The sequence below is a fragment of the Pteropus vampyrus genome, unplaced genomic scaffold (assembly GCF_000151845.1).
Source record: "Pteropus vampyrus isolate Shadow unplaced genomic scaffold, Pvam_2.0 Scaffold419, whole genome shotgun sequence".
Taxonomy (NCBI): domain Eukaryota; kingdom Metazoa; phylum Chordata; class Mammalia; order Chiroptera; family Pteropodidae; genus Pteropus; species Pteropus vampyrus.
In genome coordinates, this window is record NW_011889200.1 from 3,095,019 (window position 1) to 3,114,515 (window position 19,497).

Consider the following 19,497-nt stretch of genomic DNA (forward strand, 5'->3'; position numbering starts at 1 on the left):
GTTATAGTGCTGTTGGCTGTGAGTTCAATTTATTGAATTAGCAATATGGTATATCCAAAGAAAGGAAGTGGAAATTTGTTGATCGATATGTGACACCACTCCAGAAAGCACTAAAGGAATACCTATTGTGTGTGATGACACTATAGAAAAGATGGAAAAGCAGCAAAATTTGTGGATTCATGAGATGACAACTGAATTTTTTAAAGTGTAGTACACAACATTGTTTTAAGGCTGAGAGCCAAAAAAATTTAAGGTTATGTTACCCAGGGTCAGGGAAATGTTAAACTATTTTTGGTTGGTGTTTTATTGTAAAGAAATACTGTATACAATTCATTATTTTAAGAAATATAAAATAAGGTGTCTTTAAACAGAAACACAAGTGAAACAAGGTTATATATTGATTGGTTGACGAGAATGTGACCAGGGGCTTATAGGAACCTTACCCCGTATTTCCACTAGGAGCAATGACTCAGTATTTGCTAATTCACTGCTCGTGGTGACTTTATTGAACATAACTACCACATATAATGAGAACTGATGTGTGTGTGTGTGTGTGTGTGTGTGTGTGTGTTTGATAATTTACATGCAAATTGCTAACATCCTAATATTTCCTTTATAAATACTTCGGTATGTATCTTTAGCATAGCATTTCTTCAAGTATGGTCTGAGGAACCTGCAGACACCCGACACCTTTCAAACTATCTGGGAAATCCTCCTTTTTCCAACTACAAAGCTCCATAAGGTTGGATTTTCCTCATATACTTCAACCAAAACTACCACAAGCATGTCATAATGCAGAAGCAAATATGAGAATCTATCTCTCTTGTATTAAGGAAGACAATAAAGAGATTTTCAAAATATAAAACATTTCTAAATTAGTTTTTGTTTTGGAAAGTAGTTATTTTAACAAAATATGTCATTTATGTTAATAGGTGAGAGGCTTATTATTTTTAATGAATTAAATATTTTGAGATCTTTTCAGCTTTGATTACAACATGGTAAATATTGGTAGATCTATAACCTACGCAAGCAAAAGCTCTTTAGGGTCTAAAATATTAATAATATTTTTCCATGTGCATGTAATTTTATTTTAAAATATATCATAAAAATAACTGGCAGAGTTTTTAAAAGACACATTAGTATACTTCCTTTGAGCACATGTCTGCAATATTTTCCAAAAGAGGAAGAATGTTTAAACTACTCCAGCTATACATGGAAAGCAACTAACACAGAACAATTCTAGTAATTAAATTCACCAAGACTATTTTTTTGAATCTCTGGAACCCCACAGAAGCTTAAAAAAATCTTTTTGCTTTTAAATAATGATAGACTCACAGGAAGTTGCAAAAGCAATACATAGAGGCTCATGTACCTATCACCAAGCTTCCCCCAATGGTGGTATCTTATGTAATTATAGGACAATATCAAATCCAGGAAATTGAAATTGGTACAATATTGTTAACTGGACTACAGATCTTATTAAGTTTTTATCATTTTTATGTGCATTTATTTGTGTGTGTGACTGTGTTTACAGTTCTGTATAGTTTTATCCCATGTATAAATTTGTGTAACCACCACCACAGTCAAGATACAAGACCGTTCAATTATCTCAAAAGTGTTCCCTTGTGCTACCCCTTTATATTTGCACCTTCCTGCTCCATCCTTATACCCTGGTAGCATCCATGATTCCATCTTCTACAGGATGAGTGCAGTCAAGGATAAACTTCAGAAACTGCTTCTTTTTTTTTGGCCCCGCTTTGCCACAATCTTTTCACAGGCACCATGGCAGCAGCAGAGGAGTGCTGTTTGTCTTTTATTTCTGTTAATGCTGTCTTCTGGGTTATTGGTGTGGAACCTGAGAAGAAAGATTAATTTGATGTGAGCACTGAGAAGAAATTTTCTGCTGAGATGGATTCCCCATGGTCAACCGAGGGCCCAAATTTTATAAATAGGAGTCTTATGGCCATTTGCTGACAAGGGTTCCTCAAGTACTCTGTATACAGGGAAGAACCTCAGACTGAACTCTCAGCTTCCATACACTCTACCCTACTTGTTTACACTGTCTGAGTCAACAACTGTAGGGAAACCCTGGTTTCTTCTTTTTACCTACGGACTGAGACCTGCCCTGTCCAATCGGAACTGCACAATTTGGATACCTCATTTACATAAAATGGACTTAATTAAGAACCTGGATGGGAACTTTTGTTATAAATGACAGTTTCTCCGTCTCAGTGGAACACAATTTAGGTTGCTACCTCAGTGCAGATCTATCTCCCAGGCTTCAGTTCCTTTTACTCAAATAAATGCTTTTTATTCTTTATTAGAGTCTAAAATTAATTTGTATTTACATTGGTCTTTCCTTTGTAATTTCTTTCATCACTCTTAACCATAGATAGCCTTCTCCAATCCAGAGATTTAATAAATATTTGGGTTTTTTGCAATTTTAAAAGGGGTTGCTTTTGAGCATTTGATTCTTTTTATTCCTTTCATAACAATAAATATATTCTTAAAGAATTAGTATACACATAAATCTACATTTATTTCCAAATTGATCTGGAATTCACATCTAGTGTGATGGAAGGAAGTAAACATCTTTTTTCCAATCAGATACTGAAGTCCCCCAAGCACTACTAATTGAACAATTCATCTCTTCTCCACTGACTTTGGCTGCTGTCTCTCTTGCATTTGTTAAATTTATAAAGCCAAGACAGGAAACAACATAGTGCTTGAATGGAATGTGATAATGTAACTGAAGGCAGGGAGGGGGTGGTTGCCAGGCAGCAGGTGGGCTAGCTGCAACCCAGGGGGCAAGGAAAAGAAAAGTAGTAAAAGCCTAGTAAAAGCCTCTTTTCTGTCAAACAAGTGTTCATTAAAGATTCCATCCTTTGTATGTGACATGCAGGCCACTTGCTCTTCTGACGTTTGGCTAATCACTTCATGTGCATAGACCTCAGTCTCCTCATGCATCATGTGCAGATAGTAATAGTACCTACATCATAGGGTCCTGTGTATGTGAGAGCTAACCCGAGAAGGAGGAGCATAGGCTTTGGAGTTGTTCAGCTAGGCGTCTCATCCCTGGCTCCACCACCAATTAGCTGCCTGGCCCTAGGTAGTCTCCTAATTTTCCAGTCTGTTTTCTCATCTGAAGTATATGGCAACTAATATTAATTAATATTAATAGTAAATTACAAAGTAGAAGAAAAAGCTATCTTATGTGATTGCTAGGAGGATTAAAGAGCTACTGACTACATTGTAAGTGTGCCTGGCACATAAATAAGCTCTCAATAAATCACAGTTATAGGGATTAAAATTCTTATCCCTACTATGCAAGGGTCAGGAAGAGAAAGAAGATTCAGCAAAGGTTACTGAGAAGTCACCAAAAAGATCTAGGAGGGGGAAACTATGAGACAGGGGTATCCTGGAAACCAAGGGGAAAATGTATCTAGAAGGAGGAAAATAATGCAAAGGTCATTCAAAGGCTAGTTTCTCCTAACAAAAGACTCATTTAATCTCTGAGTAACTAATGAGAATAAGGGGAGAAAGGAAGGAAAAAAACAACATATAATCATAAATGAAGGCTATCAGACACAAAAGTCTCAAAAAGCCTTCCTTAGGCTGATTCCCTTAATCTGACCTGAATGCCCAGGTGTCCCATGTCTTCCAAATAGAGAAAATACCCATTTCCTGAATAAAGGAAAAGCCAGTATCACACGAAGTGAAATAAAGTATTAGGTTTGCATCATTCTGGTAAAATAAACATTTAGACAATTTTATTTCAAATTTACACAACAGAGAAGAGGATGGGGGAGGGCCGAAAGGGGATGAATTACAGAACGATTTTCAAAGCAGTGGTCTATACTGATCCCCAAGCTAACTCAAATGAAAAGGAGGGCAGGGAAAGGTGTAGCATTGTTTATTATTCTTTTTACTCTATCTGGGCTCAGAAAGTAATTATCACAGCATAGACTGTTTATCTGAGTGGGGAGGAAGTGGAACATTATTGCACTCTGAGATAATAGAAGGGACAGACATTTCCCTTACCACCTGTCCTTATTTAGATGCAGGTAAAACTTGAGGAAGAAGTTCCTTGGGAGATCAGCTGTGAAATGCTGGGGGCCCCAGTGGCCTGAGCGGAGCTACCTCCTTCCTGGGGTAGTGGGAGGGGTCACTTTTGGCTCTCAAGAGATGGAGGTGGCTGCCAGAGGCCCAGAGGTGCCCCAGAGGGATACAGAGAGTAGGTCTCTTGAGCCTTTGCTCCTGGCCAGTTCTCAGCTAAAGGGTCCAGGGCAGTGGGGCCCTCCTAGTCTCCTTCTGGCCATGAGGTTAAGGAGGTGAGGCTTAAGGCAAACATGGAATGTGGGACGGGAGGGGGAGGGGTGATGGCATAGCAAGGGAGGCTGAGCCTTCACCCCTCTCCTCCAAGAGAGAGTGTGGCTGGTGAGTGGGGGGTGGTTGTGAGGTCAAATTGTGGGGTCGTGGATGGAGCAGGAGCAAGAAGCCAGATGGGAGCTGATGGGGGGTGGTTCTGGAAAGAGAAGCCCTTCAAGGCAGGTTCTGTGTGCAGTGGCCCAGGGAAAGTTGCAGTGGGCTTCTGGCAGTGCCTGGCTTCTCCTTGCCCCTCCCCAGGGGGACTCCTTTGTCCCTATTGAGCGGCCATCAACTGCTAGCTTAATTAGAGCCCTAACACCTCCCTCTCCTCAGGACCACACAGCCCATGGTTCTGTGTGAAACTTCTGGGACATTATTAACTAGTGGGTGCAGATTTGATTAGGTTAGGAAACAGGTCAGCTGTAATAAGGGCTCTTTGAGAAATATTCAGCTCATTTTGCTTCCTTTTTCCTCATCTGTAAATGAGGTTGAAAAAAACTCCACTTCACAGTATGACCGTCCACAATGTAGCTTCTATATTTAGTTTTATTTTTCCTCTATATTTCTAAAAGTAACATCATATACAGAGATATTAATCTTGATATTTATATAAATATCATTTGAATATTTATATAAATATTGTAATATTCCACAATATTTATATAAATATTCAAATTCAAATTCATTAATATAGACATCCACAACATATTTTGTTTGGTGAAAAAAAATACACAGTATCGAATAGCACTTATATTTGATCACTTTTACCTATACATATATCTATCTGGGTACACAGGTATAGGGAAATATCTAGGACATTCATCAAAGGGCTGACAATGTTTATATAAGTAATTTGTAGTTTAGTTTTTGTATTTTCCTCCATTTTTGATGGTTTAACAGTTTTGTATTTTCCTCCATTTTTGACGGTTTAAAAAGTAACTATACTTTTTTCATAAAAGGACTAAAGTCATCAAGGAAATAGACACATAGGGAATAGACCCTTAGGCAAACAGAGAGAGCAGGGACAGAGGTCAGGCCACTCCCTCTACTTTGCTGGTGTCTAAGACCTCTTCTTTCCCAAAGAAAACTATTTTGTGAATTAATTTATGCAGATAGAAGCCTATGCAAACTTCCATGCCTGTTTTTCTCATCACCAGTCTTTGAATATAGTTAAGGGTTCACTTAGGGCTGGATGTAACTCCTTACTGTGGCTCAGAGGGGTCATTGTGTTTGCCAGGGACCTCTTTTGACCTCTTCTCCTCTGTATGTGTTAGCTCCTGCAGGGTGATGATCAGATTCTCAAATACTTGGGCCATGTTACTCTCATTGTCACAGGTTTCCTTTGAGTGGCCCTTCTCACCAAATATGAACATTGGATTGTGTATTTTCACTTCCTGGATCTACGCATATCCCCAGAGCCCCCACTGGTGGAAGGAGACTGAGCCTAGGAGTTGTTGGGGGAATCAATGACCAGCGTTTGATCCTGAGGTCTAACCCTGCCTCTGAGGGGAGGGGCACCCATGGATGGAAATGGAGGGTCCTGAGACTCCACCAGGATCACATCCTCATCTGAGTCACTGAGGATATCATCTAGCTCGATCACATTGCAGTCAGCACTGCTGATCACTGTAGGCCGTGGGCCCTGAAATGCCACAGGACTGGCTGTCCTCTCCATGATTAGCTCAGATCTCTTGGCCTGCTTCCATTTCATAAAACTGTCATCCCAATCCTCTTCCTCCTTTATCATCTTGATTAACTCCAGGAAATTGGGAAGACAGCCCTGTTCATTTGCATACATCTTGAGAAGATGCTTCAGCCTGAAGTGCATGTCCCTATTCAGCTCAGCCCATAAAAGGAGCTGGTGCAGGGGTCTGGTTCGCACTTTTCTCAGTTATGATCCTTGACTGAATAGCGTTCTGGAGCTGCACCTCTAAACGGATCACATAAAGGGAGGCTTTCTCCCCTTGAGCCTGCAAAGTACTGAAAAATTCGCCATGGGTAGTGACACTGCCTTCAGACTCCCCAAACACCAATTTTATTGTGTACAAGAAATCTGCCACACTTACGGCTGGGGTTGGCTGCCTAGAGCAAACCTTCTGGACTGGGCTCCTAATGGTTTTCATCAGGTGCTTGAGCTTTTCTTCTTCCTGAGTACTCCAATCTGGCAGGACCCCATCGACTTGGATCAACCAGTTTTCAAAGGTTTCTTCCTCTTGGGCTGGCATCATCCTCCCTGAAAACAACTTAAAGTTTCTTTCTGCCATGTTGACCCTTAAAGGCCCAAGACTCTTCTCCTGGGACCTCAACATGGAATGGGCTCAAGGTCGCAAGGGTGCGTTCTGCCACTGGCTATTACCCACACGTGCAATGATGCTAGCCATGACAGAATGATCATCTATATATAACAAGATGCTCAGGCTTTTTAGAAAAGCCTAGTCTGCAGGAGGAATACCCAGAACAACAGTTCCCGGGCTCTGCTTCCCTTGTATCTCAATAGGAACTGTAAAGAAAAGGGGCGGGGGGAGATAGGTCAATAAGGTAGCAGAGTGCAGGGAAGCAGTCTGCAGTTGCTTTCTCTACCTTCCTTAATGTCCTGCAGCACATTTTATATTTGCCCACTGCCCTAAAAATACCCTGGAGGAGACTGTCAATTACAACCTTCTGAGCCACATTCTTCCCCTCCCATCAGTTCTCCAAGAGGGAGGAGGAAAGGCAACTGTTGCTTTGAATTCTAGGTAAAAAGTGTGTGGAGCTGAATTGGGCTCTCAAAATAGTATGCAATAGTCTGAGTCTCACGGCTTTGTGGTAATAAATAAGATCTTCATTAAACTCATGGTCTCAGGTTTTTTAACCACATCCCCTTTTCAAAGTTTGCCCTGTTATTTCTCAGATTCTTACATGAGCTCAAAAACAAGTGTGCGCCTTTATTTCACTTTCAGCCTCTGCAACAGGTGCCCTTCCTAAGAAAGTTTGCTTCCGGGGTAGGTCGACCCTCATCCACCAGGAACTGAATATCCCAGTCCTCAGGGCATCAAGCCTATGCCATCACGGAGGACAAGGCAGGGAAGAGAAGGGTCAGAAGCAGTCTCATTTCCTCATCCCTCTCCCTCTCTCCCCACCCCCAGCCTCCGCTGTAGCCGGACGGAAAATTCCCTCTCCCATCTTCTGAAAACAAGTCAAAGTGACTCTTCCATTACATTTTTCCAAGGAAATCGTTGGCCTACCAGCTCTGCAATCAGCCGCACAGAATTCAAGTTCAGATTCGGCTTTGATGGCCTTGCTTGGAGAAAGGGAATAGGAGTTGGACAGGCCACGCACACCCACATATTCCTCCCCAGGAGGAGGTGCGGAGATGCAAAGGGGGTTCGAGGCAGACAGCTTGAGATTCTCCCCACCCTGCGCCTCACAACACCCCCCCCCCACACACACACACACGAAAACACCCCTTCTCAACCCAGGCAAATCCTATCCACAGGGTAGCATCCAATGACACCCTACCTCCTCCCTCTGCGCAGCCAGGCTACGGGAGTGCTCCTTCCCCTGCTCCACAGTTCTCCATTCCCCAAGCGGCGAGCAGCCCTGTCCTGGTGGCACTTCCTGCTCCTCACTCCGCCCTAGGTAGTCTCACACTCTTTCTCTACCTGTACTCGGCCAGTGGGCCCCGGATGGTCCTGCGTGGATAATGATGGATGCCGCCTTCCGGTCTCCGTGTCCCTTCGTGGGGGAAAAGGATGACACCTCCTCGGCCCCTAGCGACCCAGCGCTGCCCCACTGAGCTGTTTCACACCAAGGAACTGAGTGGAGGCTACATGGTTCCCACGACAGCTGCGGTCGTCCCCCCACCCCCACCTGCTGGGCCCTCCCATCAGCCGCCGCTTCTTTCAGCCTGCGCCCATTGAGACAAAGAGCGTGATAAGCGGGGCAGCGCAGCCAATCAGTGTATCGCAGGGGCGGCCTCCCTGCGCAGCCTCGGGCCGCGAGGCCATTGCTAGCAAAAGGGGTATCCTGCCGACCAGGGCTGCGGCTCACAGGCGTGGGAGCCAGCGCGGTGTCAAGTGCAGCTTGGACGCACCGACCGGGCCGATTTGCATTTCACCCGTGAGTTTCCTGCTTTTCCCTCGCTTCCTTTCTCTCTTTCCCCTTCCACCTCATTCTCCTCTGCGCTTTGAGACCCGATGCCTTAAACACGAGGTGGGACAGACCTCAGTTAAGAGTTGCTCACCTTTGTCTAGGGAGAAGGGTGGGGGTAGGGAGCATTTACTGAGAGCTTTCTGCGTGCAAATGTGCTTGCACGGACATCTCATTGATTCTTCTTAGTAGCCTTAGGAAGGAGGTAGCGGCGTGCTCATTTAACAGAATGGGGTGGGGGGGGTGGGGATTTAAGTGCCCAGGCACTATGATTAGGGAGTGCAGAGCTAAGAGCTCACGCCCAAATCGACATGTCTGATTTCAAAGACTGCCTCTTGTAAACACTCCTCTCTTCTCTCAGATTGAAGGTTAGTGGAGAAGAGCCGAAGTGGAGATGGGAGAGTCCATTTGGAACAATATAGAGTTAGTGAGCAAGGACTATTATCTCCATCTCACAGATGGGGAAACAGACACAGAGAGGTTAGGCGTCTTGCATGCCTCACACAACAAATAAGTATCAGCATCCAATTTTGCACCCAAGTCTGTTGTTCTCCAAATGCCAACTATTTGTCTGGCTGAGCTGCCTAGAGAGTCTTTACTTAGGTGGTCTCAAACCATATAAACAGAAGTCTTGGTGTGCTCGTAGTTCTGAGGGAGGGGATGAGGAGGCAGCGGGTAGAGGGCTGGGAGAAGAGGTAGGCAACTTTTACGATACACATTGTACAGAAAACACGCATTTTCTTTGTCTTGTTTTCCACTGTAACAAATGGCCAGTTTATTAAAGATGTAAAACATTATTTCTACAGCATATGACCCCAAAGGAGATAAGGCTCAGAGAAGTGAAATGACTTCTCTGAAATTACAAGGCGAAGCCAAAATTTGGACCAAGTCTGTCTGATGCCAGAACCCATGCAGTTAACCAAAGTATGGGTACAAGGCTGGCTGCCTCAGAAGCATTTTGGAGAGTTTGTGAGAAATGCAGATTCCTGAGCCCAACCTCTTTGGGGGTTCGGATTTAGTCGGACCAGGGGTGGGGAGTATGATTTACATTTTTAAACAGTTTTGTCTTAATTCAGAGGTGTAGAGATGTTTGTGAACCCTTGCCTAAAACACCACATTATGCTGAGGGTAATAATTAAATAGGTCTGCTGCCAATGTACCTTACCTTTCCAAAGCATATCTATCACGAGATGTAACTTCTGAGCAGAGTCCTTCCTGAAATTGTTGGCCAAGAGTCCACAGCTTGGTAGATTTTCAAATGAGTTGGTGGCCTAGAAATGGTTAAGAACCACTCCCCTACAATCATTCTTTGTAACATCTTCCTCTTTCAACTTTAACTTGAGAAAAAAGTGTGAGAAATGAAATACAATTTGACCTAACCCCCAACCACAGCTTTCTGCCACTGATAGAGCTTTCATTTCCTGGCTTCAGGACAGGTTGCTAGGTTGCCCTTCTGTGAGCTCTTGAGAGGACCTCTCCTTTACTGGATTTGCCATCACTGGCCCAAGAGAAGGAGCAACTCCATGGAAACAGCATGCAGGGCTGTCTGGAAGTGAATGGGCCGTGAAGCCACGGGCTGCGAAACCTGCTTCATTTTCCACGACTTCTGGTTCTTGAAGAGCAAGTCTTTGCTTCCCTTATGTCAGTTGTGGCTAGGAGGCCCCCTGTGGGAGCTTGTTCTTGATTCCTGATGCTTGAAAGTAAATTAACAATCTGATGCCCTTTGATGGCTGGGTTCATCTTCAGCCTGCCAAGGTACTTCACCTGCTCCTTTCTGCCTTCTTATTTACAACCCCAATATCTAGAATTCCTTAGAATAAACAATTCAAATTTGGAGATGAAGCCCTTTCCATCTGAGGACCGTAGACTTTCTCTTGTGGAACAATGGAGGAGCATAGAGGTTGTGGGGTGTAGAAGCCTCACCTCACAGTCAGGTGATGCTGGCAGTAGCTCTTGGGTTTTCTTTAGACTCTTGCTTCTGCTCCCCAATGCCATGACATCTGATTCTGCATCTCAGCAGACTCTTCTTCTGTTTTTAAATTGGCTTTGTCACCAAATTCAGTGATCTGAAGTTGGACCTGATAGGGGTGGGATCAAACAGGAAAAAGAATACATCTTAGAGCTCTGACAAAAAATAGTGAAAGGAAATAGATTGTATAAAGATGCCTGAATTGGGCCATTAGAACAAAGTGAGGGTCTCTTCTTGCAAGGCTGGGAAGATGATTTGCTAATCTGGGTCTAGTTGGGTACAGAGCATCCTTTATCTCTGGCCTCATGTGGGAGTGTGTTCCAATTCACAGCTCTAAGGAGACCACATTTTCCAATTCCCACAAAGAAACCTTAAAAGCCTGAAGGTTAGGGGGATAAAGCTTTCAGTTGAAACAGTAACAATTGCCCTTGGCTGCCTACCTCACCTCCTCTGTGCCAGGAACTTTCCCTCTGTTATTTAAGTTTCTCAGCAATCCTGTGGAGACATGCATTGTTATCTTATTTTACAGATAAGGAAACTTTGTTTAGGGGAGGCTAGGTAACCTGTATAAGGCTACAGGACTGATAAATAGAGGCACTGAGACTCCAGCCCAAGGCTGTCAAACTCCAAAGGCCACAAACAATTCTTCTCTGCTGTCTTCCAAACAAACAATTGAAAACGCACTCTGCGGATGACCTAGTGCATTAGACCGATTTCAGCCTTTCGATCAATGTAGTTATAATCTTACATTGATTCCTGGGATCATATATTTAAAAAAAAAAATGAAACTACTGATATAAGTTATGGAGCAACTTAAATAGCAGGTACTGTGCTGAGCGTTTTATATACTTCACCTCATAAACCTTCATGACAGTTGTTTTATAGTTGAGGATAATGAGGCTCAGAGAGATGAAGAGACTTGGCCAAGGTCATAAAGCTAGGAAATGGCACTGCAAAATTCAAACCCAGGGCTGTCTGACTCCAGAGCCCACGTCTGTATGCCATAATGCATTGCAGTGGGGAAAACAAATATGGCCCTTGTTCTAAATCAGCTCCTCTCTGTGGGCCACAGCTCCATCTTCTTCCCACGGCCTGCATCCAGCACCATGGACCACTCATGTTTTTAGGCCACTGTGCCTTAGTCTTCTTCCTCAGCCTAGAAAGCCTGCCCTCACTCCTCCACCTAACAAGAGCCTGCTTGTTGGTTAAGGATCAAGTCAGATGCCCCTCCTTGGAGAATTTTTTTGGCTGCTCCCTGTCTCAGGTAGAATACATTGTTCTTGTCTTTCTGCTCTGACCGTGATTAGTACAACTTTTTGTAAATTTTTTTGCCTTCCAGTATAGTTTAGCTTATTGTCGACCTGACTCCCCCACTAGATTCTCAAGCCCTTGAAGGCAGGCACCAATTACCATTCACCTCCAGCTCCATGGTGATTTATCCACAGTGATCAACATGTGTTTGTGAGCTAACCAAAGGACTGGCTTAGTGACTCCCTGGATGAACAAACAAATGTGGGGCTAGATCCTGGGGTGGTCATACAAGCTATCCATCTGGACTAGACTTACTAGGGGAATCTGGAATCCCCTGGGCTCACTTTACTAGGTTGTAAATGTAGGAAGTACATCATAGGGTACAGGGGATAACAGCTCAAGGACGAATCCAGGTCCATCCTGTGATCTCGACTCTGGAACTCATGTTAAGGGGCCAGGCTGTCCATGACTGTTTAATAAAACCTTAGCATTTACAGAAGAAAGGTCTTCTCTGCCTCTCAGTAAACATGGGATTTGGTCCACCATACCACATCATCTTATTCTGGCTGGCCCGAAAGTGTCCTATAGGAACATGTGTTCTATTGAGACAGATGGTGAGGCCGGGAAGCATCTTTTTTTAATACTTTTTATCGAGGCCGCCATGCCATGGATGCTCAACCATTTTATCTCATTTGATTTTATTAATCTTCGCAACAACCTTTTGAAGGAGACCTATTGTCTCTTTTGGGTAGCTGAAGAAACCGAGACTGAGTGAAGTATCTTGCATAAGGTAACACAACTAAATAAGTAGGGGAAGCAAAATTCAGTCTCAGATCTGTCTGCCTCCCAAAGCCTAATATCTCAACCAAAAAAATACATGGGAGAAAAGTGTACTAATGCTCTCCCATAAAACAGGAAGAATTAGATTTATAAAATGGCGAATTAGATATTTAAGGTAAGGTATTGCTAAATTACATGTAATCCTTGAAAATGATTGGCAAAAATGGCAGAAAGAATTGGGGATGAAAAAGCACAATTAACTTCTCTGTCAAATATTTGCCTGAATTCCCTCATGTCAAACCCTTGTGACATGCACAGTATGAAAATGTGTAGAGAGCATTTCACTCTGTCTGCTCAGTTTATAACTGAGATGGGGAAGGCTCCAAGATGTCAATGAATTTCTAAAGCTCATACAGATGGTCAATAACAGAATTGGCACTTAGAATGCTGGTCCGCCAAATTCTAGCCTGGTTTCTTTCTGCTAAGTCACCTTACCTTATGCAGTAGTCAATAGTTGTAGGTTACTCAGGAAAACATGGGGAGGAAGTGGAACATTATTGCACTCTGAGATAATAGAAGGGACAGACATTTCCCTTACCACCTGTCCTTATTTAGATGCAGGTAAAACTTGAGGAAGAAGTTCCTTGGGAGATCAGCTGTGAAATGCTGGGGGCCCCTGTGGCTTTAGTGGCCTGAGCGGAGCTACCTCCTTCCTGGGGTAGTGGGAGGGGTCACTTTTGGCTCTCAAGAGATGGAGGTGGCTGCCAGAGGCCCAGAAGTGCCCCAGAGGGATACAGAGAGTAGGTCTCTTGAGCCTTTGCTCCTGGCCAGTTCTCAGCTAAAGGGTCCAGGGCAGTGGGGCCCTCCTAGTCTCCTTCTGGCCATGAGGTTAAGGAGGTGAGGCTTAAGGCAAACATGGAATGTGGGGCGGGAGGGGGAGGGGTGATGGCATAGCAAGGGAGGCTGAGCCTTCACCCCTCTCCTCCAAGAGAAGGTGTGGCTGGTGGGGGGTGGTTGTGGGGTCAGATTGTGGGGTCGTGGATGGAGCAGGAGCAAGAAGCCAGATGGGAGCTGATGGGGGTGGTTCTGGAAAGAGAAGCCCTTCAAGGCAGGTTCTGTGTGCAGTGGCCCAGGGAAAATTGCAGTGGACTTCTGGCAGTGCCTGGCTTCTCCTTGCCCCTCCCCAGGGGGACTCCTTTGTCCCTATTGAGGGGCCATCAACTGCTAGCATAATTAGAGCCCTGACACCTCCCTCTCCTCAAGACCACACAGCCCAGGGGGTTCTGTGTGAAACCTCTGGGTCTGCAGTTCCTACCAAGCTTCCTGTTAATCTGCATGTGAATACCCAGCCAGCTCATCTGCCTTCTCCCCGCTCCTCCTGCCTCCTGCCTCCCGCCCCCTGCCCGTACACCTATGCTTCTTCTCCTCAGCACACCATCTCCCACTGCAGCACACTGTCCTCTCAGCCCAGTGGAGCCCATATTTTCTTCACGACAAACACCCTCAGTTTCTCAGATCTGCACTAAGCATTCATTTCTCCTTAATCTCAAACTTCTTTCGTATGCCCTGGGTCCCCAGTTACTTCTCATACTACTCCACTTGCTCCTGTACCATTACCGGGTAGGAGCAATTGTTTGTTGTCTTTACACTGCCTCTTTCCTCTAGTGTAGTGGTTCTGAACCAAGGGCGATTTTGTGCCCCTCCCCCAGGACAAATGGCAACATCTGAAAATATTTTTGGTTGTCATAGCTGGGTAGGTTCAGTTGGTGCTAATGGCATTCAGCAAGTGAAGGCCAGCATACTGCTAAATATGTTATGATGCACAGGACAGGCACTAGAACAAAGGATTATTTGGCCGAAGATGTGAAATGTGTTAAGGTTGAGAACCCATGCTCTATTATATAGCTATAGGTTTACAAGGTTAGGCTTGGAAATTTCCAGGTATAGAGCCTCTGCCAGGTATAGAGCCTTTTCATGCTGAATTTTTAGGAACAGCTCCTATTTCTGTTCCTCATTGGGGTGGGGGGAGTTGCCATGAAACAGCTACAACAAAGGCAGGAATCTACAGAAAGGGAGATGAGGAGACTCCCAGCTTCCGAAGTTTCTACCAACTTTTAGAGAAAGTACTGGACTACAACTTTTGAATGCCTTTCTGCCTCTACAAGATAGTGCCACTTTTTGGAAAGAAAATAGCAACTTACTATTCTAGTAGTTTATCAAATGCAAAATTGTGGTGAAAGTTGAATGCAATAGGTTTTGTAGGCCTTCTTCCCCAATTTTATTTTCTTTAATCTTCAACCTCCTTGAATATTAAAATATTTGCTGTGTTAGCAAAACATTGTAGAGGCGACTCTGTTCAGAAAAACTAACTGCCTTTAATTTAAGGTTGATGAATTCTTTCCTAAGAGTGTGCTTATTTCTCAGAGACTGGCCCAAAGAGTGGCTTGTATCCTTAGACCTGAGTTTCCTGGGTCTCTCTTTCTAATTAAGCAGTGAAAACGCTCACCAACAGATTTAATGGTCAGTCTAACCTCTTTTTTCTGCTCTTTCCAGTTTCTTCTGCCTGCACCCAGTTGTCTCCAGCATGGGGGAACAGAACCACTCTCCCGGGAAGGAGCTTCAGCACTGGATGCGAGCAGAGGCACCTGGGAAGAAAATCTGGCACTCTCAGGCCTACGCCCTTGGGGCCATTTCCAATTTTATGTCTACTTTCCTCACCTTTCCTATCTATAAGGTTGTGTTCCGACAACAGATCCATGCTGTGGCGGTGTCAGAGGCTCTGCGACAGCTCTGGCATGAAGGTCCTCAATACTTCTACAGGGGAATCTACCCACCTCTTCTCTCCAAGACATTGCAAGGGACTCTACTGTTTGGGACTTATGATAGCCTGCTCTTCTCTCTCTCCCCTGATGGGCCACACTCCCTAGGACACCGTTGGGCTGCAGGGCTCATGTCTGGTGTGGTGGAGGCTGTGGCACTCAGCCCCTTTGAAAGGGTGCAAAATGTGCTCCAGGATGGTCGCAAGCAAGCTCGTTTCCCTAGCACCTTCAGCATTCTCAAGGAATTCAACTCTTATGGGCTTTGGGGGCGGATGTCACTGGGCTATTATCGTGGTTTCTGGCCTGTCCTTCTCAGGAACAGCCTGGGGAGTGCTCTGTATTTCTCCTTCAAGGACCCCATCCAGGATGGCTTGGCAGAGCAAGGCCTGCCCCATTGGGTTCCCGCCTTGGTATCTGGGAGTGTCAATGGAACAATCACCTGCCTAATTCTTTATCCTCTGATTGTGCTAGTTGCCAATATGCAGTCCCATATTGGCTGGCAGAGCATGCCCAGCCTATGGGCCTCTGCCCAAGATGTGTGGGACACTCGGGGCCGAAAGGTGTTCCTGATCTACCGTGGAGGCTCCCTGGTCATCCTACGATCCAGTGTGACATGGGGCCTCACTACTGCTATCCATGACTTCCTGCAGAGGAGGTCTCATTCCAGGAAAGAGCTGAAAGACTGACTAGCTGCAGGAAGTGTGGCCATGGCACCTTTGTTATTCTAAGCCTTCCCAGGTTGGTCTAAATAGCTTACTTCTACAGCTTGGTTACCTAATACAATCATTCTTTAACGTCTTTGAACTGTCAGTGCACTAGAGAAGTTCCCAACTACCAGCCTATTGGGCACAGACAAAGCCTTCCTTGATCAGAAAAAGAGTTACTCCTATCTAACCACAGCTTCAACAGCCTTAGACCCAGGAGACTTTTAAATAACTTTTAACTTAGATGAAATGTCATTCCTTTAAGACATTCTTTGACAATAGAGGAAACTCTAAAAGGATTTTAATTTGGTACTATAAGTTCTGGGACCCCTCCAATTTTTCTCTGGACCAAACTGAGTAGAAGATCAGAAACTCCAATATCAAAGAACTAAGCTTGACTCTTAGTATAGAGATTCCATAGAACTTCTCAGATGGCTATGTTTTCATGACATTTCATGACTATCCCTACTACCACTACTCTAACTTTTCAAGACTGTGAGTCCTAACTTCAAGGTGGCGGTTGTGGCTGGAAATCCTAAATTAGGTATGGTCCCTGGATGGATGGAAAAAAACACTTTGAAGGAAGAGATTTAGTTGCATGCAAAATAGAAAAAAAATTACTATAGATTGCTTGGGGTTATCTGCTGGGACATTTTTGATAGCAAGGGAATGACATTGCCTAGAAACCACTTGAGTTTCCCTAAGAAATCTAGAAGTGAAGTGATCACATTTTTTCACAAATCATTGCATATTTTATCACTGTGGATAAATATAGTTACTATGACATAAAGATCAGAAGTCTTAGCCATTCAAAATATGGTCCTCAACGTAACTTTCAGCATTTCATCACACCACTCTCACTTATATAGATTTCATACATCAGCCAAACTGGACTATTGTTCTCTCCCCAGACATGCCTCAAACTTTCCCACAGCCGTGCTTTGGCCCACACTAGTCTCCATCTGTAGTGCCCTTCACATGCCAGTCTGCCAAAATCCTTCGAAAACCTCAAAGCCCAGCTCAGATGCCACCTTCTCTGTGGAGCCTCTCCTGATTTCCCACAACTGAATGTAATGGTAGTCTCTTGTGATACCCCTCTCGAATAACACTTCATATATGCCGCTGATTCCATTATTTCACTGATCTCATGTGGCCTTGTGTTCTTGGTATTCTTCAATACCTCCTACTAGACTGTAAAACTCCTTGAAAGCAGGGATTCTTGTACACATTTTAGATCTCTCATTGTGCCTAGGTGCTCAATAATGTTGGCTGAATTGTTGAATTTAATATCAAGCTGTGATATGGTCTTTATCCTCAGGGTACTGTCCCTTGTACATGAAGATAATGTTACTGACCCATCCCAACCATGGCAAAACACACGCCTTTGGGGTGTGATTTTGTTTCCTTTTATTAGTGGATTAGTTTTGTGCTAATGATAAAGATACTGCTGATGATAATAATGATAATAAAAAGTGACTTTCAACTGGAACATTTGAAGAGTGTGTTATTGATGGCTTGTTTGCTATTAGAAATGCTATAGGAACTTAAATTTTACCAACAGAAACATTGCTTAACTGTCCCATTCATTTCAACTGGAATTTTGAGGATTTCCAAGATGACATGTTGCAGTTTTCTCCTTATAGATGTGATAATGACCTCCATTTGCACCTCCTTACTGAACTGGATTTGTCATTTATAATGACCTGCTTATAGATACTGGTAGTGATAATTCCTCATTGAATATCACAGAAATTAAAGATGCAGCTGTAGGCGATAAGAGATCAAAGAGCATTTGCCAGCAAAGTCAACGGGAAATGGCTGGTCCAAATAGCTGTAAATGAGTTCCCATGTCTGATCCCATGCAGACCTAAATGGAGGAGGGGACAGTACTCTGCTTGTGGATTCAAGGACAGGAGATACAGTATGCACAAGGGAAGGAAAAATAGAACAGTAGCTAGTTATAGTTCAAGGCTAGCTTGGAAGAAAATATTTATACAAATTTATAACTTAGCAATGGCTTTGGTTTTTAAGCTGAAGAGAGTAAACTACTATACTCTCCTTTTTGTCCAAGAGATGTATTTATTTCCAAGTACGCTGTCAATTTCCACTTAAGTCACTATGTCAGTCTATGTCCCTTTCTTCATTTTCTTCTTATTTAGAAATAATTTAAAACATAGTAAAGTTGCCAGCATGAGAAAAATATAAAGAACACCCATATACCCTTTACCCAAATCCACCAATTGTTAACATTATTAATGGTAGCTTTATTATTTGAGAATTAATTTTTTATACACAAACCATATTTTTCCTGAATTATCCAAGAGTTGAAATGTTTATATTTCTAGATTCAATATTTGTAGATTCAAATTCTTTTAAAAAGACTTTTATCTCTATGACAATGGCCCAGTTATAGAGCATAGAAAATAAAAACATAGCATATTTTAAAGCCACATTGGTGGTAATCGTTTCAGTTGACTATATCTGCCTTTATAAAAACTAAATTTACATTAAGTATGTTAATACCCGAAGCTATGCAATTATAACATAAACATGGATTTATAACTAAAGCATATTATAATTTAATTGATTTTTATAAATTGGTTCACACAAAAACCTAGGCAAAATTATAAAATTATATGAACCTATCAACTTTTTCAATTTAAATCTTCTGAGTAAAGTTTAGGAGTGTAATAGTTTTCTAGTAATTTTAAATGTCAAGATTTATTTTGTTAATGTTATATTTTCTGACATATAAAAATAGCTTTTGGACTAGAGAGCAATAAAATAAGGAGGTAATAAATACATATGTCTGTGTAAAACTTATAAAGTATAGAATTTAACACTAAAGCTCCTTGGTATAGAAAGTTGAAAGAAGACTAATAAAAATCCCTGCATAAGCCCTGTGTATTTTTGTCTAAATATAAACTACATCAGCTTTTCTAAAGCACAAGGTAAAATAATAAATTATATTGTATTACAAAAATTATCACAATTATATGGTTTATTAAAACTTAATTTTGCTTTTAAAATTTATTTTGAAACATTAAATAGTATAATTTACATGTTTGGGATAACTGCATATAGTGTAATATATTAATATTAATAAAATAATGTTACATATGATAAAAAGCATAATAAATCAGAAAAAAACATGAAAATTTTACATAAAAGAAAAGATTAAAAATACTATATTTCTCTGTTCCACTCACTCTCCAACTTCTGTGTTTCTTTCATACCATCTTCCTTCTCATCAAATCTTCAACACCTCCCTCCCCATCCTCAATCCCAGTTGGTGACCTTGCTTTACATTTCGTTAAGGAAAGAGAAGCATTCAGAAGAGAACTGCCAGTTAAAAGAACATTTATAAAGCTATCACCCATGTAATGACCACCAAGGACAAGAAATAGAATATCTTGATAACCTCTACTCCCTCACTCCCCCTGCCCCCGCAACCCCCAGTGATCGCATTCATCCACCA

At 42.8% G+C, this 19,497-nt stretch overlaps 2 protein-coding genes and 1 long non-coding RNA gene across 3 annotated transcripts; 1 reads left to right on the forward strand and 2 right to left on the reverse strand.

Annotated features, from left to right (window-relative positions):
• Positions 1–286: 286 nt before the first annotated feature.
• Positions 287–8,173, reverse strand: LOC111732004. The gene is made up of 2 exons (XR_002777395.1): positions 7,867–8,173; positions 287–1,855 (listed from the first exon to the last, which is right to left on the reverse strand). It is a non-coding gene; the product is annotated as an uncharacterized LOC111732004 (long non-coding RNA).
• Positions 5,056–7,803, reverse strand: ZCCHC18 (zinc finger CCHC-type containing 18). The gene is given in 3 exon segments (XM_011380989.2): positions 5,056–5,731; positions 5,734–6,236; positions 6,238–7,803. Coding segments are annotated over 3 exon segments (1,176 nt in total). The 5' UTR covers positions 6,750–7,803; the 3' UTR covers positions 5,056–5,570.
• Positions 8,174–8,310: 137 nt separating the features above from the next.
• On the forward strand, positions 8,311–17,508 carry SLC25A53 (solute carrier family 25 member 53). Its single transcript, XM_011380987.2, has 2 exons — positions 8,311–8,466; positions 15,050–17,508. The coding sequence occupies exon 2, from the start codon at positions 15,081–15,083 to the stop codon at positions 15,999–16,001; it is 921 nt and encodes a 306-aa protein (XP_011379289.1). The 5' UTR covers positions 8,311–8,466; positions 15,050–15,080; the 3' UTR covers positions 16,002–17,508.
• Positions 17,509–19,497: the final 1,989 nt, after the last annotated feature.

Bases quoted from the DNA above. Each gene is read 5' to 3' on its own strand.
- SLC25A53 (XM_011380987.2), top strand. From the start codon at position 15,081: ATGGGGGAACAGAACCACTCTCCCGGGAAGGAGCTTCAGCACTGGATG.